The 25,337-nt window shown below is 39.6% G+C and overlaps 1 protein-coding gene across 9 annotated transcripts in view; it reads right to left on the bottom strand.

Annotated features, from left to right (window-relative positions):
- MYZAP (myocardial zonula adherens protein) overlaps positions 1-25,337 on the bottom strand; it is a 59,376-nt gene that overhangs the window by 20,041 nt on the left and 13,998 nt on the right. For 4 of the 9 annotated variants that reach the window (XM_085515632.1, XM_015872435.2, XM_015872433.3 and 1 more), the window contains 5 exons: positions 14,983-15,072; positions 7,826-7,984; positions 5,193-5,285; positions 2,793-2,906; positions 1,744-1,896 (listed from right to left, as the gene is read on the bottom strand). In XM_085515632.1, coding sequence (XP_085371758.1) covers positions 1,744-1,896; positions 2,793-2,906; positions 5,193-5,285; positions 7,826-7,984; positions 14,983-15,072 — 609 coding nt within the window. Of the gene's footprint in view, positions 1-1,743; positions 1,897-2,792; positions 2,907-5,192; positions 5,286-7,825; positions 7,985-14,982; positions 15,073-21,433; positions 21,559-25,337 lie in introns of those variants that run through there. The other 5 variants (XR_014934399.1, XM_085515630.1, XM_085515634.1 and 2 more) reach the window with 2 other exon arrangements.

Below are 25,337 nucleotides of genomic sequence, written 5' to 3'. Positions count from 1 at the left end.
ACATCATGACTCTTTACTGAGCCCTTCAGTAAATACATAACAGTATCAAAGTCACTTGGAGATTCCTGCCATTTTACAGAAGTGTATTTTAGAGAGAATAGACTTAGCTCCTATTTCTAGACGACCATGAGCACTTAAAGCAGTGATTACCTTAAGCTGAATCTAATTTGTGTGCTGTTAACCAGAAGACACGGTTGCACTCTCTCACTTTTTCATGTACTGCTCTTTGTGCAAGCACAAGAAATGGTGAACATGGAGAAAAGCTCATCAGAGAATAAGCCAGACTGAAAATCAATAGACCCAAGGGTTGGATATGGTTAATTTTTAACCACAGGACGAGCAACTCTACTACTGCAACAAGGAAGAGGGCAAGAATGGCAATTCAGAGACAGGATTTCCCTCTTAGGGTGGTTCAAAACAGTCACTAAAACACACCCTCAGTGATTAAACACTAGATAGGACATCTGCAGCTTAAATCCATTTATACTATGGTAAACTGCAGTAAAAGCACAGTAGAACAGCTTATTCAGAACTTAGTTCTCTTACCAGAGATGCTATAAGTCAGAGGTCATACTAAAATGCTGCGGAAGCTACAGCAGGGAGAAGAATAAAGTGTTCCCTACTGATCACACAACTACAAAATACCTGGTTCTGATTTCAAGGTTTTGTTTGTGTGGGGTTTTTGTATTTTTTTTTATTTTGTCCTTCATTTCAAGGACTGAAGTGTTTATTAAACCCTCGAGTTTATCTTGCATGGTAGGAACAAGTGTCCTACTGCCCTGTAGGATAACAGCATATTTCATCCCTTGCAAAGGGACTAAGCTCTGACGGATTCCACTTGTACTGCAGTTTCCCACTGAGCACCTCACTCAAACAGAAACAGGGACAGAGGTAGTAATTTGCACTTTTTGAGAGGGATTACTTATATGTAGTACATATATATATATATATATATATATATATATATATATATATATACTTATATATAGAATAATGAAGCCTCTAAAGCTTCATTATTAAAGGAAACTAGAAAATGAATTGTAAGTTGAAATAAACTAATGTTACTAACCATTCATCATTTACCATAAATGCAGGTCACCAGAGAGCCAAAAAGAAACACCTTCTCTGAACAAATTAGACATGAGTAAATCAGAGAGGAAAAGGATAACAGAAGAGGTGCTTTTCTTTCATTTAAAGGAGATTAAAGGAACACATTTGGCAGACAAGGAGATGAGGGAAGAAAATGGGCAAGCTTTCTGACATATAAAGCTATATTTTGCATTTATTCCTCTGTATTTCTCTGAAATAAATAGCTTAGATGTTTTCCCAAAAAAGGTTAAAGTACTTATTGGCTGACTGTATGGTCAAAAAACTTGGGAGATTACCTATTAAAAATGTGATGATACCAGGTAAACAAACTCAACATCAAGACATTCTTATGGCGCCATACAAAGTTATAAAATCTCTTCACTTACATCAATGGACATTGATTACTACTAAACAGTCTGAACTTCCACCTGCCAGCATGCCCAGATAGTAATCCCATGTTATGAGGAGTCTGACTGTTGCCAGCTGAAATTCTTTGTTATCAAAACAGAATTAGCTCACAGGAATGCAATAGCTCTAGGGAATGGGCAAGGAAGGATGGATGAATAATCCTTTACAAATAGAGCTAAGGAATTCATTTAATATACTCCTAATGCTCTTACTGTGCAATATTTTCAGGGGAGTTATATACTGCACCTTTAATTTCAGTAACTGATTTTCAATTTGTGCTGTTTCCAGTTGTTTTTGCTTCTCTCTCAGCTTTTCCATAGATTGCTCATGTGTGTGTTTTAAATTCCTTATTTGTTCCCTTATATCAGTATTCTCCAAAGTAACATCCACTAAAGTTTTCTGAAAGAAAAAGGCAAAACACAAATTAAGATTCACAAATAATTCAGTGAGCTAACATAACATAGTCAAGAAAGTGTAAAACAGGGAAAAAAAAAAAAAAGAAAGAAAGAAAAAAAAAAAAGAAAAGGAAAAGAAACCCAACCAAACATTTAAGGGAATCCTGATTTCTCAATGTCATGTGAATAGTTTTACAAGTTTTAACATTTTAAATTCTGTTTTTTGTTGTATTTGGTTTGCTAGAAGGTGTTTCCATGAGGAACACATTGAAATCAAGTCCTGCAGCACTACAAAAAGAGGAAGGAATACGGATACATTTAAGTACAAATATTACTCCCAGTAATCTTCCTTTCTTCTCTCCAAGGGCCTTACATACAAAATACACTGAAGTGAGAAAAAACTATGACATAAAAGAACACAGGAATATTTTGAGTTTAGATACACGGGAATTTGGAATTCTTTAAAACAGAAAATACATCCCCACAATCTCCCACCCCCAAAATTTCACAAGTATGTAAAGCCTCACAGGTGTTAGCATGCACACATGCCACTTCCATTTCTATTAAATAGTAAAGGTAGGAGCCAGGAGGTGCTCTGTTTTGCACAACACAGAACAAATCACATATTTACCTTAAGATATATTGTAGATACACGACTAGTGGCATTGGTCTGCAGCAGATCAGTATCCTGATTGTACAGTCTTTTAATATTTGTTACAATATAGTTGCTGTATTTTTTTTCCCTTAGTTTCACAAATCAGCTGCCTCAGATATCCAAGACAATACTTTATGGGCTTGTTTAGTGTTAGAAACTATTTTTGTTATTCATGTTTAACACGCGCTTTTAAATCCATGTCAGAAAAGGAAGTTGTCAGCTGTGAAACAGCTGTTAAAATGTACCTGCAAGTCTATTGATGCTGATGTCAAGGAGCTGTTCATTTCACTAAAGCTATCTAAGGCTGCAGCCTGCACTCGCACATGATTCTCTAAGGATTCCTGATGAGCATTTGTCACCTGAGCAGGAAAAAAAAAGAAGTTTTATAAAGAATAATGATCAAGTTTACCTATTCTCTCAAAGGGACCTACAGAATAGATAGATCCCGCGGCTAATTTTCACAGTACTAGGATGCTTAAAATATATAGGCCCCAAACCACATCCCTGTACCTCAAAAGCAAGCAAACAAAATATATAATTCAAATATGCTAACAGAAATAAAGGGAAAGTGTCTGTCTGCCATTGAACAGTAATCAGCGTAAAACCTTTTCTGAAAGGACAAGAGGACATTTGACAAATGTCTGTTCTGAAAGCTTAGATACACGGAGTAGAAAGGCTGCTGGTGAAAATCAGAAGAATGCAAGAAATGAAGAAATCTAGAAAGGTTTGGGTGAATGGAAGGATAGTCTTAATCGAGAAGGAAGTGACTAACTGAGGATGTAAAGAAGTAACATCAAGAGGACCAAAGGATGAAGCAATACCAAGCAGACAGGAAAAATCAGCAGAGAACTATGTTATGTGAAGATCTGTCTTCTTTTGTTGTGCACACACATACACATACTTGCATGCTTAAAAACTTGAGGACATAAAAGCATAAAATGACACCATTTAAGAGGTGACTGAAAACCAAACTGTGCAAATGATCAGGAACCATTCAGTAATAAAGAAGAAAATTTTTACTAAAGGTAACCAGCCCAACTTGGATTTAAGTCATGGACCAGACAGATGCATTTCTTGTTAAAGCATAAGAGCACCAGTGATCAATACGAAGATCAATTAGTGTTTAGTAACGAAGTTATAAATAGATTAGGTCAGCCCAGGGAGCAGAAGCTATGTAGTTACTGCTAATTCTATACAAATGTGTGCTCAGTTAAAAACAAATGAAAACAGAAATGCTTTAGATAAATTAAAAGTTACAAGATAGGAACTTGTGTGAAGAAACCTACTGCCCAAGGTAGAGTATTTGAAGTACAAACTTCAAACTAACTTAATGAACAAAAAGTAGTCCTGGAAATTGATGGGGAAACAAAAGCATAGCGATTCAAAGCTGAAGCTAAGAGTATAGAAAGGATTTTAAATAGGATCCTCAAACAGCATGAAAGGTGGCAGTCATGTAGAAAACAAATAAAAGCAAACAAATTTTAAAAAACATATCTTATTATAGAAGAACACCTGTGCTTTTTTCCGGCACTCTCAATTATTAAGAAAGTATGTGTGTGTGTGAGGGGGGATGTCGCAGTGTGCCATTGAAGTCAGAAAGAATCCTTCATAAACTGTTTGCTTTAGAATTAGAGATTCTGTCAGAGGTGGTCAGAAACTACTATGAGAGATTTTCAGACTCGTGAAGGGATTTCTAATGGTGAAGTGGAGGACCTAGAAGCATAGAATATCATCATTGCTATTCAGTAAGGATCAGCCAGAGAGAAGGCAAAGCTGCATCTGAGCCAGCATTTGCCTACATGGCTCTGGATGGGGGCTGCATATCATCAGCATCACAAAGACAATTTAATCCATTTCATAAAAGTTCAGTTCTTCTTCCTCTCAAATTGGGGTGACTTTTTAAAAATTATTTTATTTTTATACTACTTGACACAGAATTTTGTTCTGATATTTATATATAAATAAAGCACACAGTGAACTGACAGTCTCCAAATGAGGAGGTAAGAAAGGCACAAGTCAGAGTCCCAAATCCTTGAAGTTAGAATATATTTAATTATCAAAGCTTCCTCTGAACCAAAGCTGTGAATAACAATACCAAATATAAAATCCACAGCAGGTTTTCAGTGATCTGTTGGACCAAAGAACTCAGTTTAAGATGAATGGTATTTCTACAGACTGCTGCCGCTCTTACTGAAAAAGCACAAAGAGAGTTCATCAAATGACCACCAAAAGGTTCCATTAAGAACCACAAGGTAAGTCATTTTAGGACTGTCTTGCATTAAAGACTACTGCTACTTCTTTTATTATCATATTTGAACATTACAGTCAGTAAAACAGAGCAGTCTGTTGAAAGTACAACTTTAAGTTGCAATGGTTACTCCTAATTATATCATCAATATTTTTTTCATTTCATGTGGCAGCTGACCACTACAAACATCTCCAATAGTTCCCAGATTGTCTAGAATGAACACACACCCAGGCAATGCTATCAAGATTATCTCTCATTTCCAATAATCAGGCAACTACTTCCATATACAAAAGCATCCCTCCCTGTCCTACTTTACCTTCCTGGAGGGAAAAGGTAAATAGATGCTACGGGGACAGTTATTGTCATATGCTTTCCCTACAAGTGAACGCATACTTACTTTTAGTTCATTCGTAAGCTGCTGTATTTTTCGTTTCATTTCATCATACTCCCCATACATTTTCTTTCTTACTTTTTCCAGAGTTGCTCTCACCTGGTATTAGAAAAATCACATGCCTTTATCAACCAGACTTACTGATGACACTGTTTACACCGGGACAAAGTATTTTGTTTCTGTATTCTTTAGTGTTGCTTTTAGAATTGCCCATTATTAATCAAACTTTTTGTCAACAGTGGTTTACTCCTAAGACAAGTCTTCAGAGCTGTCCACATAGAGATGAACTAAAGAAAAATCTGGGCAATTCTAAAATTCTCTGTACACTTGGAACACTAGTAATTTAATCATTTAAATAACAAATTTCAATTAAATTTTCCAGAAGACTAACCTATTTTGTTTACTAAAGGAATTAAAATTAACTTGAACATACAATGTTTTCTTTCTAAGAACAGCTTCCACATATGGATTTCATATATATTATTCTATTACAGCATTTGATGAAATTTTCACTAAGTGTCCTCTGAAAAATAAACCCTTTAGCTTCACTGAATTTGGACTTTTAGGTTTGTATCTAGCTAAACAGTATGTTAGCATAATTTTACCATTGTAATTACAAATCTGATGAATAGAGTACCCAGTCTGATTTTGTTTAATAACTATGGGGGTAAATCATACTCCGCTATTCTAAAAAAATAAAATAAAGGAAAAAGGAAAAGAAAAAAAGGGAAAAAAAAAAAGTATGTTAGAAGCCAGCTTGGGTTTGCATGCCATTGAGAAACATGCAAAGAACTGAATTTTCTCAAGAGCACACATTGTAATCACTCGTTAAATGTTTGCATATAGTTTATCTTCCAGCTATGTAGTTTGAATTCTTTTTCTTCCCCTCATCTCAGCTGAACACACACTGGTTGTAGGTTATCTAGGGCAGTCAGCTTACCTTGCGTCTGGATAGTTGAAGTGGGGCTTAGGAAGGAACAAGGGGAAAGCATTTAAAGGGGGAAGTTTCTGAGAGCTTTGCACTATTTGCAGTCCTAGAAAGAGGGCACTGGCCACCAAACCTGCACAAGGACTTGTCCAAGCCTACCCCAGACTGCATGTTTCCTTTAGGATGAAAAACATGGAAGGAAGCTGGCTCCTGTACTTCTGAAGGAAGCACTCCCCATCCTGTCTCTACCCACATACATGCACCTGCCCACACACACACTTGCAAGGTGCAAGTTTGACATCAGTACTGGAAAAAGAAGAATCAGCAGTTCAGAACATGGCCTTTCATTTCTGGGCTAAGTCAGCATACATGTGGCACAAGCTGAGGGCTCTGCTTTTACAGATGAAACATATCTGGGAGGCCAAAGTTCACAACTAGCATAGCTGATTCACAGCCTTCATTTCTTCAAAGGTTTTACCTTTTTTTTTTTTTTTCCCTGAACAAATTGGTAGCTGAGACCCAGTGCAAGGCAGTCTGGACTGACATTTCCCACTCTGCCATAAGCCAACAAAGAACAGAGAAGTGCAGGAATATGCTCCCAGTTCAAGCAACCTGAATCAGGCACCAGAAGCAGTGCAGCCTAAGGAGCTGCACTGTGCTGTGTACCAATTCATTCATTCCCTGACAGCACTTCAGATAAACTACACAGGCAGGAAAACAGCAGCTCACATTCCTTGCCTGCAGAGCAGTAGCAACATACCCTAAATGGCGAGTGCAGGTACTGGAGAGTGTTAAACAACAGGAGCTTGAAATCTGTGAGTAATAATGGAGAAGAACAAGTGCTGATAGCTGGAGACCAGGCAGAAGCTAAGAGCACACATAATTACAGTCTCTTAGACTGCTGGCCTGACGCACCGTTCCTCCCTTATATATCAACACAGTTCTCCTGCACTTGAATCACTGTAAGATGATAACCATTGACCAATAGCTTCCTGGGTGGCAAAGGAAGATGGAAAGAGGTCAAATTATTCACTCCGGGCTAATTAGAAGGTTATTGCCAAGGCCTGAGAGACAAGGACAGACAGGCAAAGAGATGATGAGTCTCAAGCACAAAAATGAGCAGCATCAGAAATTCATTTTTTTTCTTTCAGTACAGTTTCTGCCAATTATGCTAAATGAACATGCACAAAGAAAGTAGTACAAAGTCATCTTATTAGGCTGACTATTTTAAGGCTGCCCCAAAACATACCCAAGTGATTTTACTATATAACCTAATTTGGAAGCCTTTCCAAAACTGTGATGGAGGAGGGGGAAGCAGAAGATAAGACAGAGTTTATCCTTTCAGGTGTCTGCTTACAAAGTTTATCCTGCATAACATTTGCAATTATGAAGGCTTTCAGGACGGGAACCTCAAGATCAGTTAGGCAGCTTGCTTGTCCAGCTGCATCCCCCCCCCCCCCTCCCCCCAGTCACTAAGCATTATGGAGTATCATCTGGCACAGAGGATGTGAGCTTCAACCACGTAACTTATAGGAACTTAATTTTTTTTAACTCAAGAAATAACAAGGCAAACCATTAGCTTCAGAGTGGGTTCTCTATTCAAATTTGGGGTTATTTGGTGTGATATCAGTCATCTCATGTACACTTGCAGCTCTACAGAAATATATGGAAGGGATATCTGTTGAATTCTGAAGGTGAAAGCATAACTCACTTCTTTAATGTAATTCATCTCCTCTTTCAGCTGATCAGCTGACCAGCCATAAACCACCATTTCTCTCTTATGGTTGTTGTCAGTCCGGTGCACAACGCCATACACCATTCCATGAGAGAGCTTCCCTGGAGACACGCCATTTGGTACATGGTAGAGCTCCTTAAAAACAAATCATAATTTATGTTCAAGCAAGTTCTAGAATAATTTAAAAATCAAATAAAGGCAGTAACATACAACAAGCAACAATAGTGAAATCACAGCAGTACCTAAGAACACTAGATCCCAAATGCCTGGGGGCCTAATTGTCAACGTTTGTATTTTGGGATGATCAATGATTAGTTTATAATCAGTTTAGATGTCAGTTTTCCACTAGCTGTAATGGAAATGGAATGTGTACAGCCAAGAGCAACGGATGGAATTAGTACAAGGACGTGTGAGAGAGAAAGTTCTTCTGGCTTATATGGAACTTCTCCGCATTCTTCTGGAGGACTGTTGGCTCTCACAGTTTCCTTTTAAATTCTTGCAAACACAAGAATTCCTCCACCCTGCCCTTTGCAAAGTCCATGCTGTGCAAAACATCAAAATTCACAAGTTTAGTCTAAATATTTGTCAGTTCTCAGAAGAAAATGAAACTGAAACTTCAAAGCTCTACAAGAGAGTTCAGAAAATATCATTTTATCTTGTAGATGAACAATCTATGATTTTAGTTTTCATTTCAGGCTAAACACCTCCAAAACAATCAAAGATCCATTTCAGTCTGTGATTATCTTATAAAACATGTAGAACTGATGTTATAGGAGCCAAAGCAATGCTATGAAACAGCATTCACGTGAGTGTCTCCATGTTACAAACCACTATAGGAGTTCTTGATAGGAAAAGTAGCAGCTTTAAAGTGCTTGTATTCAACATTCTAGTAATCTGCAGAAATTTGTAGAAACATATTTGTAATAAACTTATGTCTTATTTTAAGGTGCCCTTTGCAACAGACTCCACTTAATCATCTCGTCAATATGACTTGTAAGAAAAATATTTATGCAAACAGTAGGAATCACTTCCCTCAATATATAAATATCTGCAAGGTCAGATGTAGCCACCCACAGTGACTACTCACCTGGCCTCCCTTCTGATAAACCCAGAGAAATATACTACTGCAGCAATTATCTGAAGTGAATCAGATTCCAGAAGTACTAATTTATATTCCTGATTACAACGAATTTGAGTAATTAGCTCAGACAGACATCCACGTTATGACTTTTAAAATGAGAAGAAAAAAAATCTAAATTAACTTTGTATATCTGCAAATTGAGAACCTGAAATGAACAATTATTTTGAATGTAAAGTTAGGAAGACACAGTCTTGAAAAAAAAAAACAAAACATTTTGCTGAAGCTCCGTGTGCACATGGGGCTGGGACGGGAACAGTCCTGGAGTAGAGACCTGATAAAAACAGTTTCAACCAGTTAATAGAAAAATACTGGTCAACGAGCCCTATCTATACCAGATACTATTTTGCATGTTGAAAACACTGTATGCAGGGCTTTGTATCCTGATAACCAAAAGTTACATAATTATTATTTGTTACTTTTCTCTTCTCTTTACATGCATATAGACAAAAATCCCACACCTGATTATTTGATAATAAATACAGGAAGTAGATGGGGATATGACTCAAAACTTCTGTATCTGTTTACTTCCAGGGTTGTACAGTTGCTTTGGTTGTTTCATTTCAGCTCCTCCCCTGCATCTGGATGAAAGGATTAAACACAAGTTTCCATCTTCCAGATAACAAGATGAATAATCGCTTTGATTGTTTAGAGGTTACTAAGGCCCCAGACACTGAATTCATAAATCCATAACCTTTATCCAACCTAATTCATATTTTATGAGGTGAACAGCTGAATACTAGCAACTATTAAGATCCTTTGTGCCTCTGAAACATTAGCAGAATTGTTTAAAGTTCTGTTCGCAGAATTCTGTATGAAGATTATGATCAAGTTCCTTATTTTTAGAACATTACAAACACATTTCTAAGGAATGCTTCAAAAGACTCTTCCCTCTCTAGCAAAGGAAGATAGATTCAGACCACTACGTTTGCAGCAAGAGAATCAATCATCCATGACACTTAAATACTTCACAGTTGAACAGATTTAAATTTACATCATAATAGGCACATAATGAGCGTCATAAGTATGCATAAAGCCAGACTGGTCACACTTCTCCAGCAATGATGACACAACTGCCTGTCATCTATATTTGCACAAGCCTCCCAAGATTTCATTGTCACTTCTCTTTCAGAAGATAAAAAGAATCTCCATAATCTGTTGAGAGTTCCAGTTCTGCCATGTGCTACTTACAATACAGGATACTGCTTTTACTACTTATTGTGTTGCTCTGTCTGCCATACATACGCACTCTCATAATTAAATTTTCTGACAAGATTCTCACCCCTCTCCTTTCTGAGGTGTCTCAGTGATGATAACGGAATAAGTAAATACTACAAAATTAACCAGAAGAGTAGGTGAAGCTGGAAGGTTTCTTTAGATTAGACAATCATTGATTTAAGGTCAAAATGTCAGCCAAGTCTAGAACATTTTTTTTTCACTCCCCAGCTGCCTATGCACTTCCAGCACTGGAACAATACCTTTTCCAAGTTCAATTTATTGCTGCAAAATGTTCTTGAAACCCCTTATCTGAAGAGACTGGCTAACCTTAAGAAACTCATGAATATTTCTTTGTGGCTACAGTCAGTTATATGATAATTCAAGTTAGCCACAATTATGCTGATGTACACAAAGGCAGCTTCCAGGAACATGCTTCATCTAAGCTGTAGCTACAGTCATGTTGCAGTTGGTATGATCACACAACATACCCTAAAGAAAGGCAGACTGTTTACTTAATAAATATTTAATACAGATGCCGACACCCCGAGGTTGCAAAAGTCTTAATAATTGCCATGCATCCTGTTTATATCTGTTCAAGTAAGTAGTGCAAGCAACATCTGAAGGCAGTATAAACTCTGAAACAAGTACAAACTCATATTTGAATGTGATTTGTGAGCTGCTTTTCATACTGCCCACGGTTCATCAGCATTATGTAAATAACACTAAGGAGTGACTTATGTCTGATTCCATTTCCATTAGTTTTTTTTTAAATGAAGGTCTGTCAAATACGTTTCATACTTTGTCGAAAGTTTGGTAGCAAGAGTTATTTTAAGGAAAAGAGGCATTTGATTTAATGATTAGCACAATTTCAGAATTATTACACATATGGCCTTGCAATTTTGCTGAATTGGGATCTTCTTGTAATCTCTTTACCAGCACTAACAGTTCTTAATCTACAACCAAATCAGTTAAGTGAGGTTTATCTTTTCCTCAATTGTCACATTTCAGACAATTCTGAAATAGCCAGCTGCCCTTTGTGTGCTCACTATTTGTATAAAACACAAAAACATTCTCATTGTTACTTAGGTTGCTTAATTCCTGTCCAGTAAAATGGCAAATTCATTGAGTTCACCAAGCAAAGATATCTGCTCTTGCAAAAGGCAGCTATATTTCTTCATATTCCCCTACAGCCTATGAAATTCACACTGCATTTAGAGATATTTTGTATATAAAATTATTATAATGTGGCAATAGACACAAGTGTTCTTAAACTCATTACACAAAATAAGAAGCATCACTTAACACATTTCCACTTTTAAGCTCTTTGAAATATTGTAGAGTTTAGGTGCCACATCTAATCAAATAAAACTGTTTTTGTAATGCTACTGTTTATGCATTAAGAAAGTAAGATAAGACAGAGGTAGCTACCAGTGGAATTATTGATGTGGTTTTCACCTAGTGCTGGTTTTAATAGAGAGTAGCTTAAATAGCACATAAAAAACAGAATTAGTGCTGGAGAGGCTGAGAAACAGTAACAACAGCCACCTGTAGCAGGTGAACCACATTTGTTATGTCACAACTCCTGCTATGCCGGTGGGAGTGGGCTGGCAGCCACACATCAGCAGAGAAAATAGGCACCGTCCTAGATTCAAAGTGCACAACAGCCTCATATTCATCACACTCCTATTCCTTGATCCAGGTCTGACACGAGTTTCTCTTGATTCTCTGCATTATACACTGGAGAAAATTCCCCTTCTGGCTTCTGTGCAGCCTACATTTTTGCTGGGGGAAAAATGTTTATTCTGCTTTTGTATTTCTGCACAGGAAGCAATAAGGATTTCACCTCTAGGATGTGGATAATTTTAAAATGTAATTTAAAGGGTTTGAGGATACACAAAGCCTAAGCATTGGTTAAAGGTTAGGACTAAATGCTGTGCAAACACTACTGAAAGCCACAAAACCAGTGAAGTAAGACAAATTTATAAAGCATTATCTCATTTTCATTCTCTTGTCCACAGACTCAAAGGAAAAAAAGAAAAAATCTCTGTATATACCACAATATTCTGCCTTCAAATTTCTATCTGCAGCTTCCATTGACACTTCCAAATTTAGCTATGACAGTGAAGAAAGGGACTGACTGATTGATAAAAATAAGCCCAAGCCTGAACAGAGACAATACTATCGTTCAGTAGCATTTTATTATGCAGGACAAGGCAGGCTTCAGAACACACAGATATTGCATAGTATCTGACGAGCACAATAATCCTTTGTACCTCATAGCAAAGTAAACAGCCTCGTCCTACTTGCATCTATTGCCTATCAGTAACAGGAGCAATGGAACAAAATTATGGCAGTTCCAGACACTCTCAGCCTGAAGTGCTAACAATTCAGATATTTAGCTTTTTGCCAATAAAAAGGAAATCACCCAACCAACTTGGACTTGTGTTCTCACATGTTACTTTCAAGGCACCACAGACTAGACAGGAATACAGACATTTAGCCAGACACAGCACAAGCTCCCCCCTTCGGTTTCTGGAGTTACCACCTGAGTGGGTACTATCCTTAACAAAAGACAGGCAGAGGCCATCCTCCTGCCCTTAATGCCTACAGTAATTTTGTTGTAACAAAACTGCCCACCTCTGCCACTTTGTTCTATTTTTTACACTGGCTCATTTTTATTTCATATCCAAATGGCAATAAATCAATCAATCTAGAAACATGCACTGATATAGATTTAATGAAATGCAGCTTATATTTTTTGCTAAACTTGGGCTGCAATGAAAAAAGCTGTTAACATTTATTGACATAACCAGTAAAGCATCACTTCTGAACTGACAGTGAGCTCCAAAGCAAGGTGCTGGCAGGTGCAGCACTAGCAAGAGCTCCTGTACAGCTGATTTTGCAGCTGCTACAATTTATAATAGTATTCAGTTCAAGAGAACATAGAAAATACAGAAAGAACCAGCAAACTACGGCAATGTCACATTAGGGCAGCTCAAAATCACCTCCTTCTAATGAAAGATTAGAAAGAGAAGATTACAACTAAATGTCACGCCATGGTGTATTTATAGTTTTCTGGCATTTCCTTTGACATGGCAAGGTCTGTGCTCTCCTCCCTCACTTCTTGTATGCCCAAAGAGAAGACACTCAAGCAGCTGTGCTCAGATCACCCAAACTGCTGCAACTCTTCAGCAAACACTGCACAAACCCTCTGATTACCCTTGTAGTTTATTTTGTGTAAGTCAACAGTTGTTCTTCTTAAATATTAAAAATATTTTTTCCAAATGCTTTTCTTTGCACCTAACATTAATGACAGCACAGAACTCTAAGTTCCAAGTCCTGCTGTTGCATTTGGTTCTTGGTGAAGCTGTGTGTTCTGACATTAAGTTGCAAAGTGTAAGGCAGAAAGGTGAGCACCTCTCTAATTTCTCTCTATTAGCATTATCTCCAAAAGAAGAATATGAGAATGATCTAACATTTGTAAAATTTCTTAGTCTCAGTGTGATGTAAGGAATTTCATTAACACTGAGTGAGCTGAACATGGGTGGATCAGCAGAGATATCTGATCACTGCTCTTATTTGGTGTGGACTTTTTGTTGATTTTGGTTTGGCTTCTTGAAGCTTGAAGATAAAACTATCAGAGTATGACTAGTCAAGAAACTTGTGTGCACTGTAAGTTACTGTGTAACTAACACAAATATACAAAGCAATATAGTACATAGACAAGACAAATCTACAGGTAATAAATTCCTGTCTTGTTTTGGAAGCATGACGTAAAAACAATTCATGTTCAGTGATTCTTTTTTTGGCAGCTGCTTCATGTTGAGTGTCTTTTTTTGAATTACGCAAAAAAATGTAAAACAAAGGTGACACAATTATTCTGTGGTTTGTTTGTATTTTAATTGCCAAGACACTGAACAATCAGAGCCCAACCAGTTCTGAAGAAATTTTCATATACACTGTACAGTATACAGTATATATAGACACACTTTCTAAAAGTGTACAGTCTCACTAAATACAGCATCTGGCAGAGAAAAAGAAGTCACACAAGGAAGTGACCAAGAAGCTCTACTCACTGACACTTATTTCTCATTATTATACTACCCAGCACAGTAAAATGAGTAAGCCATGAGTCAATACCTGTCCTCCTCAAAAACAAACTTCTATTACTCTTAGGGCAAAGGGCCCATATGTTTCAGCTAGAGTGGTGATTTCTACAATCAGATACAGACTGACAGAACTCTAAGTGGTGGGTAAAAATACAGTGATTACTACAACTAAACACTTTCTGTACACAGTTAATTATTACAATCTAGTGGCCCCAAAATCAGCTAACGCAGAAAAACTTCCAAGTCTCAGGCTGTCCACCTCACACACACACAGTACAGCCTCATTTCTTGCACACTTAAGCCTACATGAAACGTCAAATTCCCCACTTCAGGTGAGGATTGAGACTTGGCTTAATGAAAGACACTGCTGCTTATAGCAATCCAGTATATAAATAAAAATAATCAAGTTCTAAAAATACTTTAGTCACACATCACTGTCAATCCCTGAGCTGTTTATCTACCACTATATCTTTCCAGTTTGTATGAAGTTTTGCTGTCCACAACACCAGAGTTCAGGCTCAAAGTTTACAGCTGACTTGCTCAGCATTCACATGCTCTTCAGTCTTGCAAGATGAACCAAATTACCAAAACAACTAAAATCAGCTTCCAAGGATGCCAATATTTACTCCTTGTTTGTAGAGCATTTAACTGTGATTGCTAAAACTTACATGTTTCTTTCTTTCAGGTTCTTTTGCTCCCTGTTCAGGCTGTGAAACTTCATCAGGTGGTACTGTCAAACGTAGTCTGCAGACATTCATCTGAAGGAAAAACAAAGGTTTGCTCTTAGATTGAAGCATTATAAAAATTACTTTTAATAACTTGCTTTGCAAAACGAACTGCACGAACATAAAAGTTTTTGTTTACAATTTTCTACTTTTTTCCAAAAAAACCTTTTCAATTAGCAGCATGTTCTTACGTACTCATAAGTGACACTGAGCTCAGATATCAGAACAATGAACATTATTTCCTAGTTTCTCAGCTTTGTTTGCAGATTTGGCATTCTTTTAATCTTCAAAAGGGATTACTTAGAAACGCAAAGGATATTTTGGAGTGAATGTCCCTTTTTTGTTCAGTATTTCATTCAAGAGTATCCCAGTAAAGAAATTCCACTCAATTCTAACAGAAATATTACTGAAATGTTGTACACAAAATTGCTTGTAAACGCAAAGCCTCAGAATTTTCACAGAAAATTCAAGAAACAAGGCAGGGGGACTGATAACTCTTTACCCGCTATCACTCCTGGCCATGCTTTTGGCTGAGATCTTTGCTGTAACAATATTTTTAAAGCATCATATCTCATACAAGAAGCTTGGTTACAAATATTAGTCTTAGCTATATATATGAGACTTCTTTGTAGAAGACAATCCTAACTCCTAAGCAGAGCAAATAATGGGTATTTCTTCTGTCTAAGTTCAAAGCTTCACAGAATCTTCCTATGAAATCTCAGCTATCTGATGACAAAAATACTCTAAGCTTTCCTCTTTCATGGCTACCGTAGGCCATCACTAGCGTTGTATAGTCCAGTGTCTTAAGTGATCCAGATGTCTTTAGTTTCTCCTAACTGCTTACATCCAGCTGTGCAGAATCATAGATTTTATTTTAAAACCATTCCCCTTTATCCTATCACTATATGGTCACGTGAAAATTTGGTCCTCCTCATGTTCCCTTCAAATACTGCAAGGTTGCAACAACATCTCCCCTGAGCCTTCTCTTCTCAAAGCTAAACAAGCCCAGGTCCCTCAACCTTTCTTCACAGGACAGGTGTGGCCCTCCTACTCCAACAGCTACACATCTTTCTCATACTGGGTGCCTCAGGAATTATCAGTTCCCTCTTCCTGCTGGTTAATCATCTCTTGATGCAGTCAGGGATAGAGTTGGTCTTCCAGGCTGCAGGAGCACACTGCTGGTTCATGTCCATTTTCTTCCACCAGGACTCCCAAGACCTTCTCTTCAGGGCTTCTCTCAATAAGTTCTTCTCCCAGTCTATAAACATATCTGGGATTGCCCAGACCCAAGTGCAACATCTTCTAGGTTCACATGGGCCCATCTTTCAACCTGTCCAGGTCCCTCTGGATGGCATCCCTTCCTTCTATTGTGTGAACTGCATTACTCAGCTTGGTGTCACCCACAAGTTTGCTGAGCATGCACTTGATCCCACTGTCTACACTGTTGATATTGAAGAGCACCAGTCCCAAGACTAGGGGACACCACTCATGTCCAGCCTTCACCTGGCCATAGAGCCATTGACCACAATTCTCAGGCTGCGACCATCCAAACAACTCTACTGAACCAGCTTTCAAATCCATATTTCTCATTTAGAGATAAGGATATGGTGTGGAATCATGCCAAAGGCCTTGAATGTGTACTTGCTCTCTGAAATATAGCTTTCCATTGTTCTTGCCCAAGAAAGATCACAATCATTATTTGATCATTACAGCATTTCCTTTTGCTTCAAAAATCAGCAGTCATGTTCAACTTGCAGGTATTGACAGCATAGCAGCAAAGTACTATGCACAGACCCCAAATTTCACCATTTCAACATACAGTTCTTCAAATAGTCTCTTATATCAAACAAGTCTTCACTTTTGAGGCTCTTCAAAACACAATCTCCCCATAGCACCACTATTCAGAGTCTCTATAACAGATTCTCATTCTCCCTGCTTCCAAACAATTGACCCTTTTCAACTTTTAAAACAAGAAGCATTCATTTTTTCATCTTCCATGTGTGATCCACATCTGTACTATAAAAAGGGGGGGGGAAAGTGCATAGCAAGATCAAGCTGAAGCACAACCTACTATTTAGATACATCTGTGGAAGGTACTTTCTGAGAAATGAGCTCTTTACTGTTATTTCATCATTCCGCCATACACTATCAACTCAAGAACAAGAAGCCACAGAGAAAGTGATAGAAGAAAGAAAGTCCAGCACAAAAGTGGGTTATACTTAAATATTTCCCAGATAATTCTGAAACAATGAAACAGGTTTGAAAAAGATGAGTCCTTGCACAATGGCTTTAGATGCTGATTGAGTGCTATCTGTGTTTTGAGAACACCAGACTCTTCCCTTACACTGCAGAAACTGTCAGTCCTTCCTGCTTGCGAGTTATCAAGATTTATTAATAACAAATTCCTCAGTGTTAGAGCTCACAGATTCATAAAGTAATTAATACTATGCTTTATCCCCTATTTAATTTCCATTTACTCCTGCTCTTTCTTCTCATTGGCTTAGTAAGGCTCTTTCCTCTAAATCAAGTGTGTTTACAACAAAAAGGGAAAGAGATACTGGCATTCATCCATGTAGTCAAACAAAGAAAGACCAGACCTGTAAATAGGAAATAGTACCGAGCTTGTGCTGTGCAGGAAATGACAGATGAGGCCGACTTTTTCTTGCAGGAGTTTCAAATGAAAGAAAATTAAGTTAACCTGAATTAAGAGATTCTTAGGAGAACACATGACAAACACCTCAAAGAAATAGAAATGTGTACTGACTGGCAACTCAATGTCAGGTGAAATAGAGTTGTGTAAGTTTTTCTGAAGCTGGCAAATGGTTCATCTGTCAGTCAGCAAAGGACTAATTATAGCCAACACATTTATACCTTCATGGTGCAGGGATTGTAAATAAGTAATTATCCCTGTGTGTGTACACCAGTTAGTGAATCATGACTGCCTGTCACATTATAGCAATGCATGTGTTACAAGGTTACTATGAAGAAAAATCACAGAAATCCAGAAGGAAGGCAGGGAAGTTTTAACAACTAGTTTGGAAATACAAATCAGTAACAGTAATTTGTTGAGACTAAGAACACTGTACAAAAGGTTGCTAACATTTAAACTATTTTTCTTGCCTTTTTATTATATATTCTTTTTACACTGTCTTCTCTATTACCCCCTAAATCACACCTTAATTTCTTTTCCACTTCCTTGTTTCCAAGTTAGCCCCTAACTACTGAGACACCTCAAACCACAGCCATATTTTCAGCAGTATTTCTGACAAAAAATGAAGACTTAATACTTCACTTTGCAGCCTGCTGCACCATAAATGCCATTCAGGGGGTGGAATGAGCAGTCATCTGACAATTCCAGCCTAGAAGTCACGCCCAGGGAGGCTTGTATCACAGTGGCAAAGTGCCACCCAGTTTTGAATTCCTTGCTGGGACAACCTTACACAGGCTGTACTCTTACCATTGTTTATAACAATTGCACTTCCGTAGCATCCCTGGGGAAACAGCAGAAAATTATAATGTAGCCATTCACTCCTATTCTTCCCGGACCACAGATGACGCATGATACCTATGGACAGAACTACACGCCAGTATGTTGAAATTCACAAACACTATAAAGATTAGAAGGGATAAACAAGAGGCACTTTCCCTATAACCTTCAGAAGCAATTACCCATGCTGTGTCTATACAATTTTTGCTATGTAGTGTTTCCTAAAGAAACAGCTGTCCCAACCATTTGTCGGCAAGCTTACTTGACCAAAGGAATGAGAAGGCTCATGCAGAAATCACAGCCAGCCCTCTTCCAACAGCAAAACATGGCTGTAGTGATGCCTAAACATGGAAATGAAATCATAACAGGAAGAGTCTCAGCTTGCTGCCAAACAGTGCCAGAATAACATGCAGCTGAGGATGAAGCAGTAATTTCCAGAAACAATTGGTTTTTGTAGGGAGAAGCCCAGGAGGGGAATGGAAGAGAATTCCACAAACAGGGAGAAGTATATAATTCTGTTTCCTTCAGTTGGTGACTGACAGTAAGAACATGTGATGAAAAGCAGAGGGACAGATGTGGCTTCCACCATACACTTTATGTCACCAAAATTGTGACTTTTTAAAAGAAATAGGTGCACAGGTATCAAGTTCCCTAGGCTATCAGATTTTAGTTTGGTTTGCAGCAACTGCAGCTTTGACAAGCCAACAATACACATAACCTGCTTTGTGCCAACATTTTATGCTCACTCCTGGGTTTTGACACCAACAACCCACAAGCAGTATTTCCAGAGCTCATCTGACATCATTTGTAGAATGATTATGCTGACAGGAAAACAAAGGCCAATAGGTTCACCCTCCACAGCACCAGACAGAAAAGTTCGCTGACTGCAGTGGAAATTGACAGGTGAAGACAAGCTCTTCTACCAAATTTCTACGAGGCTAAAGGGACAGCATAACTGAGAGCTACTGCAACACAGTAGTTCAGAAAAAAAGCAATCTAGGTTAGTTAAAAATGTTAAGAATTTATGGCCCAGATCCACAACCCGAATCCATGTTTACCATTCTACTCAAATCACTAGGGTGCAACTTAAGACAAAAACAGATGACAGATTCGGTTTGAGCACTGTTCTTCAGACTCTTATTCCTCCTTTCTAAAAACAAGAAACATCCAGTAAGGAAAAATACAAGCTGTACTACCAGCAACCAGCCTCAGTCTAAGATTTCTACAGTTCTTCACAGGGAATATATGGTTCAGTTTTTATCTAAATTCAAGTCTACTTTGGAGTTAACAAAAACAGAATCTAATTTTGCTGAACTTTCCAATGCCTCACAGTTAAATAGTTTGGGACAATGTGTTTGTTCAATAACTACCTGCTATCCAAACAGCTCAATGGCCAAAAATTGCTCTCTTTACCCAAGACCAGACGTTACTTTCAGAGTTTTGAAGGTGAGAGCAAAAATAAAGCAGGTTTTAATTTCAGTCAACCCTAAACATGCAAAGAAGAAAGTACTTTCTTTGGTGGTTTATCTGGCCTGTCTTCTTCATTTATGAACTCTCCGCTATGAGATTCCCCACACCACCACAATTAAGGGGTACTTTTCTCATGACCACAGGCACACAGGAATGCAGCACACATCTTCCATTTATCCTGCAGTTATTCTAACTGTCTTCCTCCTTTCTTCTGACAACTCAAGGTAAGAGACTCGTGTTTCACTACAAAAGGAACAGCAGCTTCCCAATAGGTTTTATTTGTAAATTAGATCTTACCCATTTACTTAAAAGAATTTTTTAAAATGAAGTTCATTTTACACCAATCGTGGCAAGTACATTGTGGGGATAAGAAAATTAACACCTGAACACAAACTCCCCTAACTTTAACTTTTAAAGGAAATACTAATACAAGAAAACTCTGTGGGAACAGAGTAGATGCTGTACTGCATGTAAGAAGTACAACTTCCAATCTAATTTTTCAACAGAAATGATGGTTTCAATTCATTATGAATCTAAAATTTGGGGTACTTCCAATATTTCTGAAGCCAAAATTAAGGATTATCACATGAATGACAAGAACTTCCTTCTACTGTGGAAGAGCACAAGTTGCATGTTACCATGTACAACGTGTTAATTTGACATTCTTCACTGGCTTTATTACAACTGATAAGCTCAAAAATTTGGGTCGACTAACCTATCCCTATATATTTTGAGGTTTATCATAATCACACAGGTATATTTCACTGTATGGATGATCGTAGTATCTGATTGTGTTGATCTATTCCCTGATCTATTCCTTCACGTAAAAGATGACACCCCCCCCGCCCCCCCCCCAGTGATAATATCGTGGCCACTGCAGCACATAAGGGCTCTTTCAATCAAGGTGGCTGTAGAGACATTGCTGTCATACCTGCCAGAATTCTAACAACTTTTAAGACATGTTTTCCAGCACGTTAATATAGAATGCTTTATCTATGAAAATTAAAAAGTTTAAGAGGTCAGTAAATTGTACTTCTACATCCATATTTTAAAAGAAATAATCACTGCCATGTAAGCCATTATGGTAAGCCTCCCCATGAGGGAAAGAGTCACAGGGGAAGTTCTCCATTGTACATATCAGGAAAAAGTCCCCACCACAGCACAGCTTCCTCACAGCTGTCCAGGAGAGCAGCCAGGAAGTAGCACTAACAAAGCCCTGCAGGGTACCCCAAAGCTCTGCCTCTCTCAGCACCTACCACAGACCTACTACAGAGCTTCAAAGAGATGCTTTCACACTCCGCACACTTCACCTGGAAATACCAAAACCAAGCAAGCCCAAACGCGCTCCGCCGTCAAACTGAACGAGGGGTCACACCGCCCCACGGTGCGGCCCGCGGGACCTCCCCACCTTCCCCCCCTCCCCGTTGCCCCGCGCACCTTCCGCCGGGCGCGGCCGCCGTCGCCGGGCGTCCTCCTGGGGGTGGTGGCGGTGACCGTGAGCCCCGAGCTGTAGCGCAGCATCCCCGCGGGCCGCCGCGCTGGCGCTGACTGCGGCTCCCTCTGGCCGGCGGCGCCGCTCCGCCCCCGCGCACACACCGCGGGCGGCCGCAGGGGCCGGGCTGCGCAGCGGCTGCCCCGGCGGGGCGGGACGGCGAGGGGGGAGCCCCGCGACCGAGCCGCGAAGGCGACCGAGAGCCCGGAGACGGGAGCAGCCGGGCAAAGTCACTGGGGGCGCGCGGCTGCCGAGGAATTTGCCCTTGGGACGCCGCGGTCCCCGCGCTGCCGCGATTTCGGTGCCTGGAGAAGAGAGCCGAGCGGCTACGCGTGGCACACAGCCACCTTCTGGCTTGGAAAAAAGGAGATGGGGCTCAGAGGAGGCCTCTCCGGTACACACTTCTGAGTGCTCTAACGGGATAGGAGCCGTCCTCCCTTCCTGCTGCAGTTCCTGAGCCACTCAGGCCTGTCAGCTTGTTAGCCGTGCTCCAGGAACACGCAGCAGGCTGGGCAGAAACACCTCGACTGCAGGCAGCCTCAGGTGTGAGGCACCAAGAGGGTGCAACTCAGTATGCAGGTGGTGGAACAAGCCTTGGTGCTGAAGGTCCAGCAAGGAGGTGAGGCTGCTGCTGGAGATAGGTGGCACTGAGCACACATTCTTAGACTGCAACTTTGGACTTCATTTCCTTAAGCAGGTGCTTGCCTCTTCTGGGATGTGGCTGAAAGGAAAGCTGTAACCCCACATCGCTGCGCAGGCCTAGATGGGCACACACCATGTTCATCTGCAGCCCTGTGCATCCCTCATGAGCAAGCAGCACATTCCTTGGTAAACCAGAGGACATACAACCAAAAGAAATGCTTAAGCACAAAACGAATTGCAGAAGAAATATGTATCCTTTGTCTTCATATATATACCTTGAAATAATTAAGACTGCTAGAGAACACAGTTATAGCTACATGATGTCCTTGCCCATTATGAAGTTAGGGAGCACGCTGCTGTGGCTAGGAGCTGTTTCCTGGTTTGGAGAATGCTGAAAAAGAGGAAGTAACTTGCTACCGACTGAGGGTCTGGTGCCTCACCCTCTGTGTAAAGTGCCTACTCTCTTCCACTTCTTGGTTCCCTGTCCTAGAGCAAGATTCTGAGCCATCAGGGCAAGTTGCTGAGCTATCAACATGACGTGGATCTGAGGAAGAGAGGAAGAAAATATTGCCAAGGCCTGGAGGAGAAAGAAGGGTTGGTCTGCATTACTGTTCAGTTTTTTCTGTTGTTTTCCCAGCTTCTGTTCTCTTCTCCACTTGAGGAAGCATATATAGCCCAAGGCAAATGAGACAGAGCAACCACTTGTATGCGGACTTCTCTCAAGATTGACTGCATGTTATGCCTGCTGTTCTATGCGAAGACATCCTGAGCCCACAGTCAAGTTTCTGTATGAATCATCCATCATCTGAACTCATGGCATTAATCCTGCTTTCAGAGGGCATTTCCTGGTGCAAAATAGGTTTATATTCAACAACAGGGATGTGCTCCCTCATATGTCACTTAACTGTTGGGCTGTGCCTTAGCAGTGATCATTACTTGTTCCTGGCCCTTTTGGTGAGCAGAAGTGTCTCAACGTAGGTGCTAGTATACAGCCTGTGTGTGGTTTCAGCTGGCAAGGAGAGTGGTTAGGCCCTGGAACAGGCTGCCCAGGGAGGCTGTGGATGCCCCGTCCTTGGAGGTGTTCAAGACCAGGTTGGAAAGGGCCCTGGGCAACCTGATCTAGTAAAGGTGTATGTTTGGTGGCCCTGCTAGGCAGGGGAGTTGGAACTACATGATCCTTGAGGTCCCTTCCAATCCGGGTCATTCTGTGATTCTGTGAAGATCACATACCCATGATATTCTCATTTTTCCTAGAAGTGGTGCCTTCAAGACTTATCTTCACTAGGGAAAGCTGTGCACAAAGAGCTGTAGTCACTGCAAGGCGCAGACAGAAGAACTGCTTTTCCAAGAGCAGGCACAGAAACCAAACTTACACCACACCCTGGTAAAGGACCTCCTTTCCACAGCCTTCAGTATGACAAAGTCAGGTACAATAATGGGGTCACTGGGAGAATTTGCATGGTCTGCACTGGCTTTGAGAATTATGATAAATTTGATGGTAATCTTTTTTAGTGTAGGAAACACCTGTAAGTAATACAAACATAACTACTACAAATGCAATTTTCTCAGTTTTGTCTGTATTACTAAGAGCCCTCCTCATTTCTTGGAATATAACAGCAAGCCATGCCAGCCTGATACAGTAATCTCAAAAGAAACATCTACTTCTGAGCACTTTCTCAAATTAAAATTGTCCTAGAAGGACAAACCTGTAAGCGCACTTAGTAGTCTGTTTTTTGTGTCTACAAACCATCTCCTTTTCTTTCCCCTATTCGGTAAACTACAGAGTTCAATTTGCTCTCCTCTTCACTAGTTGGCTGTGAAACCCATGTACCTAAAGTTTCTTCAACTATTCTGCAGGCTGTGAGGTTCTGTGTATAGTAAACATCTGAAAATGCCTCATAACCTCTAAGCTCTGCCAAGGCTGAAAAGAATGTGTAAAAGAAAGACAAAAACGAAACAAAACGACACAAAGTCCCAGAACCAACCAACCAATGAACCCAACAAACAACAAAGAAACCATCAAACCAAACAAACAACAAATAAAACCCTCTCTTCATATGAAAACATCATTTGGAATAATAACTTTTTCTCCTTCCGCACAACTCTGATACATTACAGAGATTATGGACGGAGCTGCTGGTATTGAACGAACACCTGGTATCCCCCGCTATAAAGTAAGATGCTCAACAAAAGATATTGCAGAAATATGAGGCATACATAGATGGGCTGCAAAAACAGCTCAAAGTTGCTGAGTTATTTCTGGATGAAGACAGGATAGAGACATAAAAGTTTGTGACTGATATGTGAGGGGGGAATAGCTATTCACTACTTCCTACCCTTGGGAACAATGGACTTGAAATGAACCAGGTACCACATCTATGTGTAAAATTAAATTATAGCAGAGAATACTGTGATTATGAAAGGTATATCTGCACTCAAAAAGCAGCTGAATAAACTCACAAGAGGAGCTACAAAAACTGTAAATCACAAAGGTATGCACAGAACTACTGACTCAGGAGGTCCTTAAGTTGTGGGCTTGCTTTCTTTCTCGCTCACAATGGAGAAGCAGCAGCAATCCATAGATGATCCACTTCCTCTTTCAGTACCCTGAGAGATTAGGGATAAATATCTGCTTGGTTTTAGCTTGGACCTATGACCCTACCTGTCTGACTTCGATACCATCTGAACTAGATTTGTTGGGATTTACAGCCCTTATTCCCTGAAGGAGCATAACATTCTTCTACAAACATCTCTTCCTGTCTTTGTGTTGGACATGGTGCTAACTTACAGGATGAGAGAATGGAAAGTAAACCACACTTGATTTGGACTAAAACAGTACTAATCTTTCCAGTTGTACAGACTGCACAAAATGTATATACAGTCATACAGATTGCTCACAGACTATACAGAATGTGGTGGCAGATAATAATCTGACCAGGATGAGCTTTTAGTTCAAAACCTGCCAGTGCTTTTGTGAATATAATGACACAAAGGAACAGCAGGTTAATTATAAGATGACACTATAATGTGAATATCTGGGGCAATAGATGTTGTGAAACAGCTAATAAGCTTACACAAAATCTGCAGCAAATTTGATATGCTGGAAAAGTTTGTACCTTCCTTTCTCCCCCCCACCATCTCCCAACTATCCTTTTTGCCACCACCAGCATCACAGGTCCACAAAGCCCAAAGACCATTACGCTGAGG

This window comes from Coturnix japonica, chromosome 14 (assembly GCF_054131305.1).
Source record: "Coturnix japonica strain WE chromosome 14, WE-NBRP24, whole genome shotgun sequence".
NCBI lineage: Eukaryota > Metazoa > Chordata > Aves > Galliformes > Phasianidae > Coturnix > Coturnix japonica.
The sequence above is the reverse complement of the archived record's forward strand: the minus strand, read 5'-3'. Positions and strand labels throughout refer to the sequence as shown.